Source organism: Mustela putorius, unplaced genomic scaffold (assembly GCF_011764305.1).
Source record: "Mustela putorius furo isolate JIRA1106 unplaced genomic scaffold, ASM1176430v1.1 tig00000242_pilon_pilon_pilon, whole genome shotgun sequence".
Classification (NCBI taxonomy): Eukaryota; Metazoa; Chordata; class Mammalia; order Carnivora; family Mustelidae; genus Mustela; species Mustela putorius.
The window spans coordinates 6002950-6026843 of NW_025421325.1; the positions used below are offsets into that span (position 1 = coordinate 6002950).

Sequence of the window (23894 nt, forward strand, 5' to 3'; positions counted from 1 at the left end):
TGATTTTAGGGGCGCCTGGGTGGCTCAATGGGCTAAGCAGCTGCCTTCGGCTCAGGTCATGGTCTCAGGGTCCTGGGTTCAAGTCCTGCATCCGGCTCTCTGCTCAGCAGGGAGCCTGCTTCCTCCTCTCTCTGCCTCTCTGCCTACTTGTGATCTCTCTCTGTCAAATAAATAAATAAAATCTTTAAAAAAATTTCTTTTAATAAGAAATAAATTGATTTTAGGAGAGCCTGGGTGGCTCAGTGGGTTAAAGCCTCTGCCTTCGGCTTGGGTCATGATCTCAGGGTCCTGGGATCAAGCCCCACGTCAGGCTCTCTGCTCAGCAGGGAGCCTCCTTCCCCCTCTCTCTCTGCCTGCCTCTCTGTGTACTTGTGATCTCTCTCTCTATATCAAATAAATAAATAAAATCTTTAAAAAAAAAAAAAGAAAGAAATTGATTTTAAAAATCAGGAGAAGAAAGCGTACTAAAAAGAATAAAAACTAAAATAAAGTGCTCCCACCAAAATTAATAAAAACAAATTACATGAAGCCTCACGTGGTCACTTACCTTTAGTTGCGGTTCTTAGAATTGTTATGTCTGTGTATAGAGAAGAACACGAAGGTAAAAATTCTTTCTTTAGCACCATGGCTTCAATCCGAAGTGAATAGCTGAAACATAAAAAGTAAAACTGTAGGGGCACCTAGATGGCTCAGTGGGTTAAGTGTCTGCCTTCAGCTCAGGTCACGATCCCAGGGTCCTGAGATCGAGCCCCGCATCGGACTCCCTGCTCAGCGGGAAGCCTGCCTACCCCTCTCCCCCTCCCCCTGCTTGTGTTTGCTCTCTTGCTGTGTCTCCCTCTATCCAATAAATAAATAAAGTCTTGGAAAAAAAAAAAGTAAAACTGTTGCATTTGATGTCACTGATTTTAAACCCTTTCTCTGTGAGGAACAGTGATGGACAATCCTTACTTTGGCACCTGAATCAAGTAGTGCAGAAAGGAGTCCGCCAGGGACAGCTTGGACACATCTCCACTAAATGTTTTCAATTTCTTTATCTAAAAGATAAACAGAGAATAGAGAAAAAGAAAATAACTTGTGATTAAAATGTAACATTATTTTAAATTTCATCTTAGAATCCCTGTAAGAAAGTAAGATTTCAGGACTAAATTCAAATTAATAAAAATGTAGACCCAAGAAAAGACAGAAAAGGAAATAATCACAAGGACTATGTTTTTTTGAAAGAGAAACCAGACAAATGAGAAGAAGAGCTGTGCCATGTGTGTGGGTATAAATAACCTCAGACTGTCTGGAGAATCAGAGACATAGGAGTCCTCAAGGGAAGGGTCAGTTCTAAGGATGGAAATGTTCTGTAAGTTACAATCTGGAAAGGAGATCACTGGGAGGAGGAGGAGGACACTAGGTCCTCTAGGTCCCTAATGAAAAAAAATCTCAATATTTTGGATATTTTGGATATAAAGTACTCGGACTGGGGGAGGGCTAACAGACCTTTCTGTGGCCAAATCCCCCCTCCACACAGAACAGCCTCACACCAAGCGGCTGCAAGAACACACAGGCTGTCCAGTGGGAAGAGAAAAAGGAACAGGGCTTAAGCAGCTGAGGGGTCAATGTCAAGACCTCCCCTTTGAAAATGACCAGGAAATAAAGCAAGGTACATTCAGATCCCATTTCTAGAAATTTTACAAGAGGCACCCACCGCGACCCCCGTTCTCCATACACACACCACAGGTGTGGGGGGAAAGACTAGAATGTCCTCCCCCTACCTACACAAGGTGACAGGTTTATTATTTTTCTTCTGCTGCTCATTTTTGTGTCCTAAAATGTCTGTATGAACATGGATTACTCTTGTAAAAAATTCAACTCAACTCAACGTTATCCTTTTAACCGCAGCAAAGAGAAACAAGAGTTCTGACCCAGGAATACAGCCGAACAGCTAGCAGTGGGGGATGGAAGCAAAGAGAAAGTTCTCACGCTGCATCAGAGCAAATCAGCACCTCCACCACGTGGAGAACGGGACCAGCCCGGTGGTGGGAACTTTTCTACTACTTGCAACTGTCGTAGAGCGTCTTGCAACAAGAATACTTTACGGTAAATTGAACCTTGGGACTACGAGTAAAGTAGACAGCCCACCTCTGCAGCTAACTGTTGTCAATGAGCACTCACCATCTTTCATTAGTCTTTTAAAGCTCACTCTCTTCCATCCCTGGGATCATGGCGGGTGCCCATAAAAATAACATGCCTTTTCAGTGTCTTGAGAAATAGGAAATGACAGCTCCAAAACACAGAGCAGGGAGTATTTGCAAAGATCCACAAACTGAAGTGTCTACCTCAACAATCTGAAAATACAAAATGTCACGGGACCAATGGACACCCTAGACTTAAGTCTGATGCTTAAGACTACATTTTTTAAAAAATGGGCAGAAAACAGCCATTGGTAGAACGGCATTACTTCTTCTACTGTTAGGGCCCCAAACTGAATTTCCCATTTTTAGGCTTATTTGACTTAGGGGCAGATGGAATTTCTGGTTGAACTAAACTCAAGTCAGTACCTAGCAGCTGAATGGAGAAAACCGTAGGAGGTCCTGATCCTTTCTGAACTAGAGTTTAGCAATTCACTATATATGGAAAGGGGCAGAGTGAGGTTGTCCCTTTTCTAAGACCATCAACTCAGCATGTGCAAAGCTTCTGAAAAGAGCACAATTTTCTGTCTAAAGCATATAGAATAGGTCACATTAAATAAACCTGGTAGGTATTTCTATTAAACATGTGCTCAAGCTGTAACTGAACAATGATTAATCTCCTTCACTTACAGAAAGAGCTGAAAATGTTTATGGATTTCAAGAGCATGGTGATGGAAAGATAGTATTTAATTTAAATGCCATGTACACAGTCGTTAATTCCATTTCAAAATGAGACTCGTTCATTAAGAGGGATTACTGTACCTTCACAGTGGTAGGGAGGTAAAAAAGAGAGGTGAACAAACCCTATAATTATTGTACATTCTCGTCATCATCAAAAAGCATTTATCACACATTGTTAGGCATAATTTTGTTGGCTGAGCCAAGGGACTCTCGCTATGACCTGGCTGTGCCCAGTGTCTGTCCTAACAGCAGAAAGCATGCTCCTTAAGACGCACACATTCCCAAGGACAGACCACCTTCATCCCATCTAATTCCACTCGCACGATCTCGAAATAGCAAGATTTCCCACCAAAAGGTTCACCCAAGAGAATACCCTGGGGTTTCCTCCCTGTCCTTCTCCCCAACAAGAGGCAGAGTTGGTATAGAAGGTTGGGAGGAGAGGATAAAAATGTCAGAGGAGGCAACCAACCTGCTGCCTGAGACAACAGGAAATTTCTACCCCCTTCCAGCCAGCCCTCGGTCGCTGAAAGTGACACAGGAGTGGGGCCCCACCCCCAAGGGAGGGAAGGACTCCCCGGCTGCATCTGGGCTCCCTTCTGACCATCCACCCCGCTCCTGCACCAGCCTTTCCCTTGTCCCCTCTCTGCCCACAGGAATACTTTTCAGGGCAAAGAACCCCCTCCCAGGGCTTTTATTTCTGGGCCTGCCTTCTTCCTCTCCAAGTTTTAACCGTGCAAACATGTAGAGCAAAATGAAAAAAAAAAACAAAAACAAAAAAAAAACATGCCCGATAAAAGATCTGTGGGGAAGGGCAGAGAAATCCTGAAAACAAATTAACCTTCTTCTGGCTTGTCAGCTGAGAATGCACGACTGAAAAGGGCTGTTTCCGCTCATATTTTTCAACATGCTGATAAGATGACAGTATCGCTCAAGCGACACTCGCCCGCTGCTCGCTCTGGAGCAGGGGCGATGAAAGGGCTGGAGGGAGGCCCCCGGTGGTGCGGGGTGGGGTTGTGAGAACCTTTGCCCTTCCTTCCTCAAAGGGATGCGGCGGAGTGCCGCCGGGCTGGGGTCAGATGAATCACGTGCAAATCCACTTTCCCCTCTGGCCTGTTGAGTATGGGCCACAGGAGCGGAGTTCCAGCGAAGCTGCGTGAGCCTCAGTTTCCCATCTGTACCCTGAGGACTGCCTGACAATGTGGCTGAGAAGATTCAGTGGCAAAGGCACCCCAGATCATCAGAGCTGCAACGGAGTGACCTTCTACGTGCCAGGCACACCAGACTACACACTTGATCCCATTATCTTGCCCGACTGCATTCTGCCCTGCCCAGTGCCTGGAACACAGGGACACACATGCTCCGACAATGTTCAGTCCCTTCCTGTGCGAAAAATGAGCACAGAACATGACACCCCAAGCTTAGCGACATGTGGTTACGCAGACACTGGTGCACTTATTAACATATTTCTGCCACATTCCTAAGCCTCTCTCACTTGGCCCTGGTTCCCCCTTGGCCCCATCCCTATCCTCCACCCTCTACCCTAGACTTGGGGGTTGGCCTTGGTCCAGGTGGCTCTGGGGACCACGCGGCACTCAGAGTGAGGCCAGTGGGTCCCCGCAGCAGGCATCTGTCAGAAGGTGGCTTCCACAGGCACAGAGACGCCCTCGCAGATCCCCGCAGTGGTTCAGGGAGGGGCGCCAAGAAGCCCTGGAGATGGCCAGGGTGTTCCCGCTGAAGGAAGCTCCCAGCTGAGTGTGGAGGGCGTGGTGAGCTGAAGCCCAGAGTCGGTAATGTAAACAAGAAGTGTGACCAAGCCTGTCGGGTATTCAGGCTAAGGATGACCCTGCAGGGGGCACCTGGGTGGCTCAGTAGGTTAAGCCTCTGCCTTCGGCTCAGGTCATGATCTCAGGGTCCTGGGATCAAGCCCCACAGGGGGCTCTCTGCTCAGCGGGGAGCCTGCTTCCCCCCTCTCTCTCTGCCTGCCTCTCTGCCTACTTGTGATCTCTCTCTCTCTGTCAAATAAATAAATAAAATATTTTTTTAAAAAAAGATTCTCTCAGGCGCCTGGGTGGCTCAGTGGGTTAAGCCGCTGCCTTCGGCTCAGGTCACGATCTCAGGGTCCTGGGATCGAGTCCCGCATCCGCATCGGGCCCTCTGCTCAGCAGGGAGCCTGCTTCCTCCTCTCTCTCTCTGCCTACTTGTAATCTCTCTCTGTCAAATAAATAAATAAAATCTTTAAAAAAAAAAAAAAAAGATTCTCTCTGCCCTTCACCTCTCTCTCTAAAAAAAAAAAAAAAAAGACCCTGAAGCAGGAGAGGGGGACAGGAGAAGCAGCTGCCTCTGGCTTGGTGGCAGTCTCAGGGCTCTGTCTCATCCCAGCAGGACGTTGTCTCCGGGGCTGGCTAACTGGTGGGGAGCGAATGCAGCACTCGGGTGGGTTTCAGTCGTCTTACCATTAACAGCCCCCCTTGAATTATGCGCCACCCCTCCAGCTCAACAACATGGAGGCTTGGCAGCTAAGTTGCTTCTTTGAAAAATCCCCGAGGCCTCTGCAGCCTTTGCATTCTCTAATCACCCCTGAATTTAAAATTAGAAATGAAGGTATTAGGAAAACCTGTACTTAATCTCCCACCTCTTCACTGCAGCACGAAGCTGGCAGCCTCCCCAACCCCGCCCAATGTCCCTTTCGTTAGAAATTTAGAGCTTTTTGGAACATGTCTACACGCGCTCTCAAATGTGACCCTCACTGAAATAAGGCATGAGGTCAGGCAGGAGTAAGCACAGCACCAAGTCCTAAGGAGGAGGCACGAAAAAAGCCGAAAGGGGAGTAAGATTTCAAGAACAACTGTCTTTTTAAAATCCAAATTAATTAAACCCTAGCTATCCTAATTAAAGAACTCTGAAACTCTCATTCTGTACATTAAAAAAGACTAAGGGCTGTTCAGTGTATAAGATCCAAGGTAAATTATGATTTAACATACCTTTCCCTCAAGACTTCAAGACCCTTTATGGTCATTAATAAATGCTGGTAATTAATCTTGACTTAGGTAAATTACACTTAATTTGCAAACAGAAAAGCTGACAGAGAGAGAGAGGTTCAGATTATCAAATACACCTAGAATCCTCAGTTACCTAGTATGACCCTTGAGTTGGCTTTGCAAGTTTATCACAGATTGATGTAGAAGAAGTACAGATATATACTCCTCTTGTTATTTGTGGCACTAAAGTCAAATGCCATAAATTATGTGTGGGAAGAAGAGTGGGATGGGGAAGAGAAGAACCAGCAGTGTGGGTAAAAGGGTAACTTAAACTTTTTACTTTGTAAGATTTTACATTATTTAAATGTTTGCAAGCACATATATTCATGTCATTTCTTACTAAAAATTTTCAGGGTTCCCGTTTTTAGAAATAAAAGGCAGTATTACAATTTTGTAAGATTTTACAAAGTTTCCAACCATTCAACGGCTCAGTTAATTCAGTCCTCCCAAAAAGATGATTAACTTTATACTGCAGTACTAAACCGCTATCACAGCAATTTCCCCCTTTAAGTCAATTACAGAGACAACATTTCTTAGCAGTTTACCTACTTCTCCAAAATTTTAAAGCATCTTTATCCAAAAGTGATTTCCTTTTATTTTTGTGTGTATAAGGTAGATATATTTATAAAATAACCTAGATACGGCCTCAGCAAAAACTGTCATTGGTGATGGAAAAGGAAACCAAATTTAATTTTGGTCCCTTGTGCCCGGTACCATGCCCGATGCATAACTAAGGGTTCGGCATCCTAGCAAACCCTCACTGTACAGGTGCAAACACTAAGTTCAGCAGAGTTGGGAAATTTGCCCAAGCAAGGGGACATCTGTTCCCTAACTCCACAATTTATGCTCTCTCTGCTAAGTCACTTTTTATTACTTGGATATGAGAAGACTCTGGCTCTAGGTAGCAGAGGGCCCCTCCCAGATTGAGTTCTGACACTCTGAAAAATACTGAGCTTTGATCATCACTCCTACCATCTAAAACTCCTGTGCCAAATTCCTCACCTCCTCTGACTCCGGCAAAAGCTTAAGAAATTCTCGCAAGGTCTCTGATCCATAATGCTCACTCTTTCCCTGATGAATATCTTCTACGATGGACTGAGGAGACCTGGAAAAGGTAATTAATTAGATTCCATTTCATGTCTGTTGGAGTGCGAAAGAAACACAAGTCAGTGGAAACTAAAACAAATCACCTTGACCCTTTGCCCATCCTGCCTTCTTCCCAGTCGGAGGGACGTCCTGTGTCAGCAATCACAGGAGACTCAATGCCAGGGAAAGCGGGGGTCCCGACACACAGCCCAGAGGCCCCTACACCCAGAAGCCGACCCTTGGGCATCCCAGAAAAGCGGAAAGTGGCAGCAAACCATAGGAGTCTTCTCTGGGAGAAGAAAAGCAATCCCCTTTGGTGTGGAACCCTGGCGAGCCTCTCCTCTCCACTTTAGAACACTGGCATTTCACCACTGTCTTCTGACCAGTCCAGCCTCCGATGAGGGGCAACACTATAGATGAACTCATAAATTCCCCGGCACGACAGGCTTGAACAGATGCCCTCAGGCAGCTCTGCCTGTACTTCAAGCCACTAGGTTATGCTCCCATGCAGGAAAAGAGCAGAGAGCGACAGGCACTGGCGCACTCATCACGCCGTGTGTTGAAGGAGGGTAGGCAGGTATGAGGAATGAACTTCGCTCATCTTAGAAGCTGAATTTTCAGCTTGGCCACACCCACAGACTGATGCTGACACCAGGGATATGCCTAAAGTTGCAAATGTGTGCAAAAACCTTACTTCTTAAATTGCTTAAGAAATATCCCAATATTCATGCTCCGTTTTGCATCCAAGACCGTAATCTGGAAAAGAACAGACATACAGAAGACTATTACAAATGAGAAGACTTCGGAGGGAAGAAGAGAAGTAAAACCTATCAAAATACAACACTAATTATGAAAGAATAACTTCCAGTGTGTAAATCTGGTTATTAATCGGCACACCTAACACAGTTTTGCAAATCTTAAAATATTATCATCTCCCCAAACTTCCTGCAATGATCTATTTCGTTAACTATACATATCTATTTTAATCTTGCCTAACTTTTTTTTTTTTTTTTTGAAAGAAAGTGAGAAGGTGTGTGTGCACAAGCTAGGGGAGGGGCAGGGGGGGAGAGAGAGAATCCTAAGAAGGCTCCATGTTCAGTGCAGAGCCTGCTCAGGGCTCGATCTCAGGACCCTGAGATCATGACCTGAGCTGAAACTGAGAGTCAGACACTTAACTGACTGAACCACTGAGGCGCCCCTTATCTTATATAATTATTAGTGAACAATGTATATTAAAATTGTTTAAATTTAGCTATTTCCTCTTAGAATAATATAGACTTCATTTAAAAGCTCAAATTTGAAAAACAGCTGTGTTAGCATAGTCAGATCATATGAGATTTGAACTAAGAAAGCAAAAAATAACTCAAGCAACTGTAGAGTTCCAAACCCTGCTTTAGGGGTATAGAAGAACCAGTATTGTTATTTTAAGAAATGTAATAAAATTAATTTTTTTTCTAAAAGATATATTTCTTTTCATTGAGAAAGAATATGTGTCCTTCATATATTGTCCTTTGGGGAAGGTAAAAAAGTCTTCTACGTTTTATTTACTCAGAATTTAAAAAGGAAAATTGTTGTGCTGTATTTCACCAAGTCTAACAATGCATATTAACATCACTGGAATCAGGATGTGTCTGACAATGCACAGCATCTTCGACTTAATGAAATATGGTGCCATTCGAATTTACTGTTGAAACCGGATTTGAGCTACCATAGGTTTTAGCTGTTCAAAATGAAAAATTGGGCAGCATTTTATCAGACTAGAAATTAGACAGACACTTTGTTCAGCAGGGGGTGGGGAGGATGTTGTTATTAAAAACAGAAGCCGGGGCATCTGGGTGGCTCAGCTGATTAAGTGTCTACCTTCAGCTCAGGTCATGATCCCGGGGTCCAAGAGTCCAAAAGCCCAGGAGTCCCGGGATCAAGCCCGCATCAGGCTCTCTGTTCAGCAGGGAGTCTGCTTCTCCCTCTACCCCTCACCTCCTTTGTGCTCTCACTCTCTCTTAAATAAAATCTTTAAAATAAATAAATAAAAATCTTTATACATACATATATACATACATACATACATAAACATTCATACAGAAGCCATTTCTTTCTCTGGAAGGGAATATCCAAGATACATGGAGGAAAAGATCACCTTAACACTGCTTAAAACTGTTGCTTTTTTTTTTTCCAACTGTTTTTTGGTAAAGGGAGACTAGCTAAAACAGGAATGTTGTTATGATTCTCTTCCTTTCCAAATGTATGTGATTCATTTGTGAACAAAAGCGAATCAGGTTTCAGATTAAATTCCTGTTCTCTAGGTCTGCTTGTAAGTTTCTAAGCAGCAGCGAGAACTGTTAACCAAATTTAATGGCACTTCCTGGCTATAAGGTTAAATTTTTACGGGAGTGTGGCTGCCTTCTTTTGAAGGCTGATCTTAAACAATCACATTATTTACTATCCTGGGGGTTTATTTCATGTTCTTGCAATCACCTACCAGCCATAAAATAAACTCCCAGGCGCACAGGGCAGGCTCCTTATGGGAAACCTACCCAGGACAGCAGTTCAAGCTCAGTGTGAAAGGAGGGGAGAAGAGGGGCAGAGAATAAAACCTGTCAAACATAACACCCTTTAAAGGGGAAAGCGCATACAAAACAGAGGAATCTAAATTTAGTACGACAGAAAACAAGTGTATATTATAATCCATCAATTAAAAAGCTACAAATAAGAACACGTATACTGATATAGTAGTATTTGTACCCACAGGACTCCCTCGGCACTCACCTCTACCCAGAATGAGGAAAAAACTTCTTTCTTATTTCTCTCATTAAATCACCACCTCTTGCTCTATTTAACCCTGGATGGCAGCACCCTCCCCCGCCCCCAGCTCCACGCCCCACCCCTGACCCCGACACTCCATGCCCCCAACCTAGGTTCACAGCTCCTACTCCTGGAAAAGGGATGGAGAAATTATTCTTTTTACTCCTATTTGACAGATAAGGAAACCAAGCCGCAGAGATGTCACGTTATCCCTTTCCCAAAGCAACACGAGGACTGAAATGCTAGTCTGGGTCTCTCAGGTTCCTTCTCACTCTAGTTCCTGTGAGTTTGAATATCGCTAGGAATAGAGAGAAGGGGCCAGGCTTCCCCCCACCTCCCCGAGTGGTACCCACTCCAGGAATGGGGGCAGATCTAAAGAAAGCCACCCCTAGGGCCTGGCCAAGTCCCCTGGCAACTCCAGAGCTGTATGTGGGAGATGATGGATAGAAATCCTATTCTCACAGCTGAGACAGCCTCCAGGAGCTGCCATCACGAGTGCCCCTTGATTCGGGGTAGCAGCTACAGCCTGGGGCAGTGGCTACCTCCACCACTTGAAGCAAAGCTTCAGAAACTGGCCAACAGTTTAACAGAGGGACACCTAGGTAGCTCAGTCAGTCGAGCGTCTGCCTTCTGCTCAGGTCAGTCCTGCATCTGCACTGGGCTCCTTGCTGAGCCGGGAGCCTGCTTCTCCCTCTCCCTCTGCTGCTCCCCCTGCTTGTGTTCGCTCTCTCTGACAAATAAATAAAATCTTATAAAAAAATATTTTAAGAGAATTCAGCAATACTCCTAAGGAATAGCCTGGGCTGGCCATCACTGAGCACCTTCTAGGGCAAAGAGAGCCCAGAGCCTCATCCAAACAGCAGGAAAACTGATAGCATTCCAGGGGCAGTCCTGCTCTCTCCTGGCATCCTCTGACTTGCCTAGCGTGCAAGCTCATTCTTCCTCACAGGCTGTCACACTGGATCCTTCTAAGGCAGTGTTATAAAAGTGTTTGTTAAAGTCTTTTAAAGTAGATTGTCACCTCACATGCAAATTAGCTTATCTTACTCCCCAAATGCTTGCCAGCTCAAAGCTGGGCAATTCAGGAACCTCTGTGTGTGGGACTGGGTGGTGTTCTGGAATCCCCCAGAGCACTGGACTGTGCACGTGCTGGTGGCACAGGCCACAACAGACAGCCTCAGGAACAAGAATGGCTTAACACAGCTCCCTCCCTGCCCACCAGTTCCAATCGACCAGAATCTTCTTTTCTGGACACCGCAGGACAGGGAGGCAGGACCCCCACTGAAATCAGGGCCTGTCACATCAGGGACAGCCCGAGTACTACAGAGCTCACAGGCTTTCCCGTCAAGGACCACCGAAGAGTCATGCCAGCCTGGGAGAACAAGGGAACAAAATACAACGTCCTGTGCCCCATTCACATGGTTCTGAGGACTTCCTACTAGGATGGGAGGTGGCCCTGCTGGAGAACCAGTGTCCCCACACACAGCCCGGCTGACCAGGGCTGTCAGGTCTCCCTCTGAAACACTGAGACTACAGCACTTGGGCAGGGCTCTGATTGGTTCCACCGCAACCCTTTAAGCACCCCTCTTTTCTTCTATGATTCCGGAACATTCATCCACAAGCAATCCCCTACACAAATTGCCTCCCATAGTCTTTCAAGGAAGTAGCAGCTTTTGTATTTTAGTTGTGGTTAAAAAAAAGGAAAAAAATGAAACATTTATCACCTTAACCACTTTTATTTTTTTTAAGTAATCTCTACCCCAATGTGGGGCTCGAACTCACGACCCCGAGATCAGGAGCGGCATACTCTACCAACTGAGCCAGCCAGGAGCCCTCCTCCTGCACCATTTTTAAGTGGTCAGTGTCAGGAAGAGCACTGACATTGTGGTCCAGCCATCACCACCACAACCCCGCAGAACTCTTCCCATTTTACAGCACTGCAGCTCTGTACCCATTAAGTCCTAACGCCCCCTCCTGCCTTCAGCCCTTGCCAACCACCTTTCTGCTTTCCATCTCTATGAGTCTGACTGTTCTGGGAAACTTCACACCCGGGGAATCATATGGTATTTGTCCTCCTGCGACTGGTTTATTTCACTGGGCATGATGTCCTCAGAAGAAATGGTTAAGCCACGTTTCTTTCAAAAGGTCAAAGAGGGCTTCCCTTTCTAAGTACCACTAAGTAGTGGTTATTTCAAGGCTATGTCAATTTTGGAAAAGCAAAATTTAAAAAAATCTTCCTGGATCCTCTTATATAGACATAGCTTTTGGTTTTTGATGTTTTTGTTTTGTTTTGTTTTCATTTTCTTTTTCATTTTGGTTGGCTGCCAAATGGGAAATGTTCCAGCCTGAATCGAGGCTGGGGGGCCGTGGGGGTGGGGATAAAAACCTAGTTGAAGCTTCTTTTTTTTCCCCCTCCTTTCAAATGTATTTCAAATACTCATCTAGTTCTATAGTTCTGGATTGAGCATGTCCCAGAATCCTGGAACATACTGAAACCATCACAAAAGTTGAGAAAGAATAGATTGGAGTGGGAGAATAAGTTATTACTGTTCAGAAAATTAGAAAAAGCAATCTTCCTTCCCTCCTCCCTTCCTCGCTTTTTTCTCCTAATAAGGACTTTTAGTTATTTCTCATAAGGTAATATTAATTTTAATTATAAAATTACTATAGCCAGCATCTAGAATGATCTCATGTATTCCAACATTTGTGGGTTTTTTCCTTTTTTATTTTACTTTTATTGAGGTATAATTAACAAATAAAATGTAAGATATTTAAGATGTGCATCATGCTTATTTGATATATGTAAACACGGCGAAAGGACTCCCGCTCCCCCCACCTCACGGTCATCTTTGGTTCCTCCTTTTCAGTGAGAACATTTAAGTTCTATTCTCTTAGCAAGTTTCTATTACCCAACACAGTGTTATCAGCTGTAGTTACCTTGTTTTATACTACATCCTCAGGCCTTGTTCATCTTGTGTATTGTCAATCCTGCTTTTGATCATATTGATCTACATACTGATCAACACTCCCTTTGGTCCCTTGGTTCAGTTCTGTCAGCTCAGCTAGCTTTAATTTTCTTCAGAGGATATCAACTAGCTAAGACTGTCACTTTTTTTTTTTTCTTTTAATTTTATTTGAGAGAAAGAGAGCACAAGCAGTGGGGAGGGGTAGAGGGAGAAGCAGACTCCCCACCGAGCAGGGAGCTTGATGTGGAACTCAATCCAAGGACCCTGGGATCATGACCTGAGCCAAAGGCAGGTGCTTAACCGACTGAGCCACCCAGGTACCTTGTTTCTTCCTTTAGAGCACTGTAGATTCCAGTGGGAGACATGAGACCCAGCTGACCAGTGTGAGCGATGCTGAAGGGGCTGGGAGCAGTGGGGACAGACAGACAGAAAACATCTCAGGGAAGAGGTCAGTGAACTCGGGCAAAGAAGGTGGAGTTTGAACTGAATTGGGTTATTACTATCCCCAGTAATATAGTTTTGTTATTTCTAATTATTTTATTACAGTTTAATTATTATTTTAACATTTGTAGCCTCCTCAGGTTAATTTTTAGGTAACAAAAACACAAGGTTAGTAATATTTCATAACCTTTCCTCCCCTCCCCATTACTAAATGTTCCAATTTACTCTCTTGAGTGTTGTTCTTCCTAAATTCAGCCATTCCTGAACCCAGCTCTTCCTTATCTTCCAGCAACTCCTTTGTCTGGAATATAATGAAACTTATTTGTAATGCTTTATAAGCCCTTTCAAGTAGAAGCCAACCACATAATGGCAGGCCATTTTTGCAGGAGGTTATTATGTTTCAAAGGGACATTATCTGATCCCTGAGGTGCTTGAACCTCCAAATCATGGCCTGTGTTTCCAGGCTCAGGATGGGTCCCTCTGCCAAACGTGCTAGTTATGCTAGTTAGGGTATTTTCCACTCCACGCAGACAGGGAGTGGGAACTAGTACTTTCAACCCTAGATTCCATTTACTCCTTCTGAGTAAATTGGGAAACTTATCTCTGGACCTTGTGAAACTATCACTCTGCTGAGTTGTAATTTCCTTAGGAGAAAGTCTAATGTGGGCAGAAAATAGCATGTACTGTATTCTTTTACTGCGAAATATATATATACACATATATAGTTATTAATTTATATTTTTAATATATATTTTAAAATTAAATACAATATAAAATTATTTATGAATTATTTATAAGTATTAACATATTTATAAATATTTTATATATATAATACTTCTAACCATGTTGGGGATAGCATGAAAAATTAAAAATAATTCTAGATAACCCTCTGTTATGTGGCGATATTGCCTAATACACACTCAAATCCATCCACCTAAACTACTCATCCTACTTGAGTTCTAAAGAGTTGAAAAGTTAGATTATCTTATGACACACGGTCATGGTGGTTTAATTTTTCCTTCTAGCAGCTTCTCTCAGATTAGGACTTACCAGTGTTAAAAAACAGTTACACACCCATATTCATCGCACCATATTCGCAATAGCCAAAAGGTGGAGACCCACATACCCATCAATGGATGACAAGATCAACACAATGTGGTATATATACAGAGGAATATCACTCAGCCTTAAAATTCTGACACGTACTACACGGGTGAACCTTAATGACATTATGCAAACTGAAATGTTCCAGTTGCAAAGAAACAAATACTATATGATCCCACTTACAGAAGGCACATAGAGTGGTTAAATTTTTAGAGACAGAAAGCAGAAAGGTGGTTGGTGGGGCTGAATTCAGGAGGGAATGAGGAGACAGGACTTAACGGGTACAGAGCTGCAATTCTGCCAGATGGGAAGAGTTCTGTGGGGGCGTGGTGGTGACAGTTGGACCACAATGTCAATGAGCTTCCTGACACTGAACAGCACATTTTTAAGCAGTTAAGATGGTAAATGTAATGTGTATTTTATCCCTGCTACTTCCCTCCCTCCCTGAGTGCTTTTATCTGTAGAACAGATAAAATTAAATTAAAGCTGTGAATTAAATTAAATTAAATTAATTAAATTTAAATGAATTAAAGCTGTGAGTTCCAGCAGCCCCTGGAATTATCATTTTCCAAAATAAATTTACTTATATTACATCATATCAGATCATATATTATATTATATTATATATTATGTTATATTATAAAAATAATTTATAAGGGAGGCCATGCATTCTAACCTGGTAGCTGCCCACTCAGCAGTATTGTGAGCTAGACCCCCTTCTGGTTGTTACAGGTGGTTTCCTGAGAGGTACACTCCATTTCCCGCTGTACCCATCCATTCTTTCCTTCCAAATTCTTTTTTTTTTTTTTTTTAAGATTTTATTTATTTATTTGACAGACAGAGATCACAAGTAGGCAGAGAGGCAGGCAGAGAGAGAAGAGGAAGGAGGCTTCCTGCCAAGCAGAGAGCCTAATGTGGGGCTCGATCCCAGGACCCTGAGATCATGACCTGAGCCGAAGGCAGAGGCTTTAACCCACTGAGCCACCCAGACGCCCCTTCCTTCCAAATTCTTAAAATTCAGTAAGGAGAGCTAGGAAACAATGGTGAGAAATGCCCTACGGTACAGCAAGGAGTCTCTGCTGGAAGCTGGGGCAAAGGCCAGGGTACTAAGGAAGTGACTTCTTGCTCCGTCCAATACTGAAAGGATCCACTAAGAAATAAAAGGGCTCTGCAGAAAGGGAAGAACAGGGAAGGTTGGAGTTCAGCGGGCAAGGGGATGAGGAGCTGTCCTCAATACTTCCTCTCAGATTTATTTCACAGTTCACATTTAATTCTAATCCTAGCATTCTCTGCGTTTTATAGTTCGTAGACTCCTGGCTATCTCAATAGGGGACTATATCACCAATTTCAAGTGAATCCCCCCAAGTGAGCCCAGGGAGAAAAGAAGTTAACCTGTTCCTGAGCCAGACAGAGGAAAGAGGTCAATAGCGTCAGCTTGAGAATTCAATTATGTAGAGGGGTGCTACTTCATCCTGGAGCCCTGCCCACTCTTACCCGAGTCACTCCATCTTTGACCTATAGCCTCTGCTCCTGTAGAACAGATTTTAAAAATGATACATTGTTGCCGGCCCCTCCACTGCACTTTCCATTTTTGGTGTTCAACATTCTTTCCTTTCCATCTCAATCTCTTTCCTTAGTACTGCTGCTAGTAAGCAGAGGTTTCTCAATTTACTTTGTTTCTAAACAGAGTACTTTCAAATGCATGTTTTGACTCAGTTTCCAGAATATATGGTTATTGGCAGCCCTGAAGCCATGCTTTCGAGGTGAACTTCTTATAACCTGCCAGCTTTACTTTGTTCTCAGTGTAAGGCATTTACTGCTCACTGGAAATGTTTCTTAGGCAATCCACCTAAAACCAGCTTTACGCTTCGAACTCTCTGGAAATCTCTATTCCACGATGGCCACGGCTCAATCCAGAGCTCTGAGGAATGAAGGCTCCTTTCTAACACTTAGGGAAGGAAAATTAGAGGAAAAAATACTGATAAAATCTTCAAGACATATATTAGTTAAGGGTGTCTTTAACAAAGGGCATTCTGTCTCAGAAAGTTCCAGTTAATCTCAGTTTGTGGAGTTCAGGAACTCGGGTTTTTGTTTCCACAGAGACTAACAATGTGGACTTCGGCAGAACTGTTCCACCAGGGGAAACCGCAGCAGATGTGCTGGAGACAGGGCAGTGCTGAGAGGCCAAAGAACGATGGCCCCACATAGCATGTTCTCAGCCTGAGGTCATAATCCACCGGGATGTCTGGGAGGATGTGGCATGCACGCTTCTTACACTTTCCTGCTAGTCAGCTCAAGCTCATCATATAAGGCCTTTTCTATCATTTCCAGAGCACATGTACTTGCATTATCTTATTTCTCAGTGATTTAGCAAGTTTAGAAATGTACACACCCTTCCAAACACAAAACAATGCAGTGTGTGCAGGATTATACCAACCCCCGCCCCAACCCAATCCATTCTTACCTCTTCCCTAGCCTCCCTGAAGGATGAATTTAAGGCTCCTCCTCTCCTAGAAAGGGAAGACTTGGTAGTAGTGTCTTCTTGCTGTCCAAAGAGCTCCTCGATGGTCTTTGTGTCAATTTGGTAGTGATGCTGCTGCCTGGCAGCCAAAGTCCAGATGTTGGTTTTGCCACGTACTTGCTCCTCTGGAATGGTCTTCCAAAAAAAGCTTCTCATCCGCCTTTTCTTCCCAAGGTGGCTATAGCCATTCAGGTGAGAAGATGGGGGTAGTCCTGGAGGGGGAGGTGGGAGTGGAGGCCCCCCGGGGAGTGGAGGTGGTGGGGGAGGGGGAGGAGAGGGAGGAAAGCCCTCCCCTGAATAGGGACATGATGGAGGTGGAGGGGGGGGAGGAGGAGGAGGAGGAGGAGGCCTCGGCGGTGCTGTTTCCCGGATCATGAAGCCAGCTGCCGTGGTGATCGTCCCATTTTCTTTATCGCTGACCAAGGAGACACAATTCATAACATGCATAGTACTGTTGCCTTCTAAGGAGATAATTTCTTGGCCTTAGGGAAGCAGACACAAACATTAAACTTGTGTCATACTTTTTCACTCACTGGTCGGCTGCCAGAGAAAAAGGCAACAGGGTTGTGTGTCATCTTCCAAACCTACAAAGATAAAACAACCTTAAATTGGTACAAGAAAACATCTGAATGCCAGCTAGTTCCCTTCAGAGCCCAGCGCCGGTCTTCCTGCGGCGGCTGGGTATTACAATCCATGAGAGGCAACACATCCAAAAGAGCATAAAAAGGGACTAATACTTTTCTAAATGTGAACCAGACAAAATTTTACTGCCTGGAAATGCTGCCAAAGCAGCAGCAACAAACCCAACCTGGAAACCTTCCATTCATCAATAAAACACGTATTTATTGAGAACCTGCTATAGGTTCTGCAAGCATCGCTCACTTTATGAATAAACTACTTGTTCACTAACTGGCTTCTCTTCCTTAGGCAATGGATACCCAAGCCCTAGGGGAATTACCCAAATGGCTGAAGCATTAGGTAGTTGTGGACGACCCTGCTTTTCTCCTGTGTGGACATGTTCCCTACCAGTCACTTGGTCAAAGGGTATCCTCTGCCTTGCAGAGATGGGGCAGGGCATCTGGAAATGATAAAATAGCAACCAAACTCTTTCCCCCAGAGTCAGGGCCACCATGTTCCTGCTCACCACAAACAGAGAAAAGAACACTAGGTGTGAAGATTAAATGTTGTAGCTCAAATCAAACTTTACTGCTTACATTTTAGACAAGTCACTTCACCTCCCTAGACTTCCGTTCTGTCCTTTGTAAAACTAGGAGGCTGGGATCCATTCCATGACCTCTCTCATTGCTGCCAATGGCTATCACTTTAGATTCTAGTTAAGCCACTCTGCAGAAACAACCAGAACTTCACACCAACCTCTTTGGCTTCTTCTGTGACACTCTCAGCAGAGAAAACACACACACACAAAGATATGCTGCTCGCATTAATACCGGCCACACATCTATACCTGAGCCACACAGTCACTGAGTTATATTTCTGGCTTGTGTTTTTACTGGCCTTTAAATGTTTGTTTTTGGCACTGAGTTGTTATGGACCTGATGTGAAAACAGAGGTCAAAACAACTACATTTCTTCAGACTTAAGGACGGGTTAATGGAAAATGTGTAAACTGTCTGATAGCACTAATTCAAATATTATGAAATGCTTTACACAGAACCATGTATAAAAGGCAGGACTGCCTTGGGAATAAGAGCAGAGACTCTAGAAATAGACCGTTTTTTCCTCAGATCTCGGTTCTGCTCCTTCTTAGATGTGCAGTTTGAGGTGAGGGAGGCCGTTGAACCTATGTCTTAGCATCCTTATCTATAATATAAAAATATATTGTTCCATTGGTTTGCATAAGAATAAATGAGCTAATACATGTACCAAGATACTATTAACAATAACCAGTGTCATATGTACATATGATTTCTCTTCACTTTCACAGGTACTGTATTTTCTTTAAAATATGTATTGGGTTCATGGATAAAATGTTAAGTTACTCCTGGCTGCTAGAAAAATACCTTTAATAGTCCTATTCTTTGCTTTCTATGTTACTAGCTTTGTCCTTCTTCAAAACTCAGTGATTATATATTATGCTATCTCTAAATTATAAGAACATGGGTGCCTGCTTGGCTCAGTCACTTAGCATCTGATTCTTGATTTTGGCTCAGGTCATGATCTCAGGATTGTGAGATCGACCCCCGAGTTGGGCTCCAAGTTGGGCTCCATGCTGGGCATGTTGGAGCCTGCTTAAGATTCCCTCTCTGCCCCTCCCCCTGCCAAATAAATAAATAAATAAATAATAACAAGCACAAATGTTTTTATGAAATATGAAAATTTAACTTTTGAAAACTATGCATGTGTAGGAGACAGTATTGTCAGCTAACTGGATTTTTTTTTACCATTTTAACCATTTATAATTGTGTATCAGTGACACTAAGTACATCTGCAGTGCTGTGTAGCCATCCCCGCTGCATAATTTTTTAGAAAGTAAAACCGACATTATTTATCCAAGCTAACTTCTAGTTCACTTGCGATGCAACTGGCTTTTAAAAGGAGTTTGCATAATTACCATTAGGGGCATAACTAGGCTGTTTTCATAGCTGGCACCCCTTAAGCAATGACTCATTGTCAATTACAGTTTATAGTTACATTTGAACTCTTCTTTTTTCAAGACTGTACAAGTAATTTTGGCTGTTTACCCTTACATAGTTTAAAATACTTCTGTACATAAAACATCTCATGTATTGAAGAGTTGCTAATCCTCCAATTCACCTCCAACTGCAGATATGCTGACTCGTTTACAGATTATTCCCGTTAAGAATGGCGATAACCTTAAAAAGTCTCCATCCTAGAAAGCAGGGACTCCCTCCGTGCTGCGTTAAGTCTATCCACAGATGTGCCATTAAAACTCACACAGCAAATAAGGAGTGTGTGTGTGAGAGAGTGAGAAAGGCTCTACACTCAAACCAGCACTAGTTTCTGAAACTAAAGCTCCAAAGGATGCCAGTCTTTTTGAGTACCACGCATTGCACACAAGAAGTACAAGATAAAGGCTTGTCAAAGTAAAAAGTGACAAGTGTTAGTGAGGCACTGGCTATAAGGCTATAATTCTAACCACAGCCCCATCTAGAGAAAGAATGTTATTTTTAAAAGTCCAAAGAACAAAATGAAATTTACAACACTTTTACTGGTATGTTGTCTGGCTCATTTTTTCCCAGGGTAACAAATAAGGGTCCTAGGCCCCCAGCAGCTTCTAATGAATAAATTCTCCAGCAATGATTAGCTAAGATGCTAATGCTTTTACTACTGGCTTCAATAGGGCTTTGATAGGGCTTTTCCTTTGGGCAGGATTTCCAGTGTCAAAGAGGCACAGGAAAAAGAGAGTGCAGACAGACATTCTAACCCTTTCCACAGTCTCCTAACATATTGAAGTGGAGGATAAACAAAGAACATTTCCTTTACTAGGGTACAGTTCCCAGCAAAGATGCAAACGCATACCCTCCAAGTGTGCTAGCCCACAGGTAATGCTGTAGCCCTGAAAAGTTTGCTGCTTCTCACAGCTGCCAACTGCCAGTAGGAACAATGGAATTAATCTTGGCTCTGTCTGGAAAATGTCAAGGGTCCCATCCACCTTGCCAGGGCAGCCAGAGACAGGTTTGTATTTAACATCCCACCTACAGGTTGGGGACCTCAGCAGCAGGGAGGACAGCTGCTAAGGCTGACAAATGTTCAGCCCTGAGTAAAACAGAGCTGTCACGGTAAGGCTCTGAAGATGAGAACTCTTCAAGCCCGCAGTGCTAAACAGGAGCCATCAGGGGTGTGTCTGAGAGACCAACCCTCTAGAGAGGTTTTAGCTCAACAGAGCATCACTGAACTATGTAAATTTTTAATTCACATGCTGGGGCCATGTCTCTAGTCTTTAGCTGATTGGCCAAAATAAGTCTTAGAATGCAAATGTTCCTAAGGGAATTCAAAGAGGACCTCTCGCCCAACAGCCAGCACCGCTTTGCTCATGGTGTTAGAAACATGAAGAGAGTGAGTGGCAGGGAAGATAAGAGAATACGTACGTTTCCTTTCTCAGTACATTTAGGAGGAAAGCAAGCTCCTCCTGTAAGTCCGTTCAGAGCTCAGGTTTTCCTGAAAGACGGTTAGTGGGGCCTGACGGCTCAGCTGCCCGCTCACCCTCTAGGTCAACAAAAATCAAAAGTGAAGGCCAAGGAAAACCCTCCAGAAAACCTTTCCCCTTCATTTCTGACTTGTGTCACAGATGAGGTGGGGGCAGGAAGGCCTGGCCCACACCCTCCCGACGACAAACGGGGGCAGAACAAGCCCGGTTTGGAAAGCAGACAGCGGACAAAGGAGGGAGGCGAGGGTACAGGCGATTCTGAAATACGGAATTTTTGCCCTCCACTAATTCCCCCGGGGAAAGCCCCTCCCCGACCGCCTATCTTTCAAAACCTTTCTTGATCGTTAAACCCAGAATGTCAATCACACAGTCGAACCAGAGCCGGCAGCATCCAACCCTCCTCCTTGGCACTGCACGCGGCGAGAGAACCCCAGACTGCTTCCAGTCAGCGTATTTAAGCCGCAGCATAACATAAACACTTCACGGATGCCCCCGAGCGCAACACCCGGAGAGTAGAGAGAGAACGCTGGTTTCTGAACGTGCATTTTGTTTCTATCAAGGTCCCCAAACCAAGGTGGGGGGAGCGCACGAGCGCCAGAGGATGCTCTAAAGAGAGGGAAGGAAGCGCCGGCCACTCATTCCAGGAAGACAGCTGTGGGTCAGTTGAGGGGGTCACAGAAGGCCGAACACTGAGGGCAATTTCTGTGCAAACAGATGTTTGAAAACTGACTCCAAGGTCCTGAAGAAATTCGGCGTGGGGGTACCGGGGGACACGATTGCTTTCAAGAAGTCTGGACGCCAAGTAGTTTTCCTAGGTCACAGCACTGTCCGGCGATCCGCCGCGTCCTTCCGCCCCCAAGCCCCGGGTCCTGGGTCCCGCCCCAGCCACTCACCCAAACGGCCCCGGATGGGCCGCACAGAAGGCTCGGGGGCGCAGCGTCCGCGCGGGTCCCCAAGAGCGAGGCGAGTGGGAGGTCCGGCGGCCGCGCGCGAGCCCCCAGCCGCGTCCTTATCTGCGCCGCGGCAGGAGAGGCGGTGGGGGAGCGGGCGCCCGTGCGCCGCCGAGATAGACGCCCACACGGCCGCGCAGGCTCGGCGGCGGCTGCCGCGGCGGGACGAGGGCGCGCTCCACGGAGAGGCCGCCGCGGGCCGTGCGGGAACAGGCGGGGCCGAAAGGGCAAACGCCGGGTAAGGACTGGACCCTCCGTCTCCCGCGAGCGCCGAGCACCCCGCGGTCCTGGAGCGCAACGGAGCCGAGCTGCCGCAGCAGGCGCTCGCCCCTCCCCGGGCCCCTAAGGCGGGCGGGTCTGGGCGTGTCGGAGGGGGGAGGTGGGGGGTTGCCCGCCCCGCCCCCTTGCCCGGAGGACCCAGGCTTAGGGTCCGCCCCCCCCCCACCAGCCCAGTGCGGTTCCTTGGTTACCCGCCCCTCGGACCCGCGGCCGCACGGAGCTCCAGAAGCCGGGTGGGCTGCGGAGGCTAACAAGGGAAGGTTATCTCAGTGCTTGGAAGCCAAAGAGGGGATCTCCTGGTTCGCGGACTTGGGATCTGCCGGATCCTTGAACGTTCGCGGCGACACCTCCCCCACGTCCGGGATCTGGATCCCGGGCGCGGAGGAGAAAGCCTCGCGGCCGCACTGCGGGCCAGCAGATGGGAGCCAGGGAGAGCCGGCAAAAAGGAAAAAAAAAAAAAAAAAAAAAAAGTAGAGGGGAGACTCCTGGTGTTTGGTCGGAGGATAAAACCCGAGAGCCCGGAGTCCCGGAGCTGGGGGCACCGTGGCTGCTGGAGCTCATCCACCAGCCCACCCGCTTCCTCCCCAAACTTCGACAATGTGACGGCGAAACTTCCAATCTGAACTTCGCACGGCCAGGACGAGTTTGCAGGGGCAAGAGCCGCCCTGTCCTCGGTCCGCATCACCCGACGCGGTCCTCGCCAACCCCGCACCCACGGGAGCGGCAAGTCCTGGCTCCCCGCTGGCCAGTGGCGCGCTCTTGGACCGGGCGGGGATCAAGTGGCGGCGCGGTTTATCCAAATATCTTAGCAGCTAAAGCTCCATTAGCCGACCCTGGTCCAGCCCCGAGGCGGCCCGTGCCCTAGCTCGTTCTCCGGACGCGGGTCCAGAGCCGCGCGTCTTGGCCTCAGGAGACCTATCGCTGTCCTCTGCAGTCTGGGTAGTGCAGGCACCAAAGTCACCCGAGTGGGTGCGGAGGGAGCGCGCAAACCTCCCCAGCCCTTCCCGTGGAGACTCGAAAGCAGCCGAGACTTGGCGCCGCAGCCCGGGGTCCAAGCTGATCCCTGCCCTTGGCCCTTTGGAGCCGGGGAGTGTCCAGCTCCCGGTTCCCCCCGAGCGGCGGTCGCCCCGGCCTCGGCCACCCGGCTCCCACTCACCCGCGGCCCGCGCTCCCCGCGCGCTCCTGGATCCCCACCGCAGGCTCCCAGTGCCAACGCCTCTGCCGGGTCTCTGCAGCCTGAGAAGGCGGCTCGGGACGGCGAGGGGGCAGGGCGACGCGGGGCGGGGCTCAGCCGCTGCCCCAGGTAACAATGCTGCAGACGAGCCCGCTCCCACAGCCAGCCGCAAAGGGCAGCACGCCCTTTCCTGCTCGGCCCCTTCCCTCCTCCCACCCTCCAGCGCCGGCGTCGGCGCCGCGGCGCTTGCCTTCACCTATCCGGGGCCCCAGGAGCTTGGAAGACGCCAGCGGGCACGCTGCTCCCGCACCCGAAGGCGCCCGAGGGAAGTAGGGGTGGCGGGAAACAGCGAAGTACGAGTGTGAAGAAGAGCCAGGTATCCTCGTGTAACCAGCGAGGGGAGGCGCCAAGCCGCTTCCGAACCTGCAAGTGCTTTCCCCCAAGCTGCCTCTGCCGCAACCTCCCCGCCACCCTCCCCTGCGCACACGCACACTCCTGCACGCACACCCTCGGCGCGCGCGCACACGCACACACATAGGCGCGCGCG

At 46.4% G+C, this 23894-nt stretch overlaps 1 protein-coding gene across 2 annotated transcripts in view; it reads right to left on the bottom strand.

The window, feature by feature from the left end:
* Positions 1–23427, bottom strand: part of FHDC1 (FH2 domain containing 1) — a 39771-nt gene extending 16344 nt beyond the window's left edge. The window contains exons 1-6 of one of the 2 annotated variants that reach the window (XM_004758081.3): positions 23330–23427; positions 16760–17400; positions 7677–7738; positions 6899–7001; positions 949–1034; positions 548–648 (exon numbers count right to left, since the gene is read on the bottom strand). In XM_004758081.3, the coding sequence (XP_004758138.1) occupies positions 548–648; positions 949–1034; positions 6899–7001; positions 7677–7738; positions 16760–17263 (856 nt within the window). In that variant the 5' untranslated portion in view covers positions 17264–17400; positions 23330–23427. Of the gene's footprint in view, positions 1–547; positions 649–948; positions 1035–6898; positions 7002–7676; positions 7739–16759; positions 17401–21837; positions 22621–23329 lie in introns of those variants that run through there. The other variant, XM_004758082.3, reaches the window with a different exon arrangement.
* Between the last annotated feature and the right edge of the window lie 467 nt (positions 23428–23894).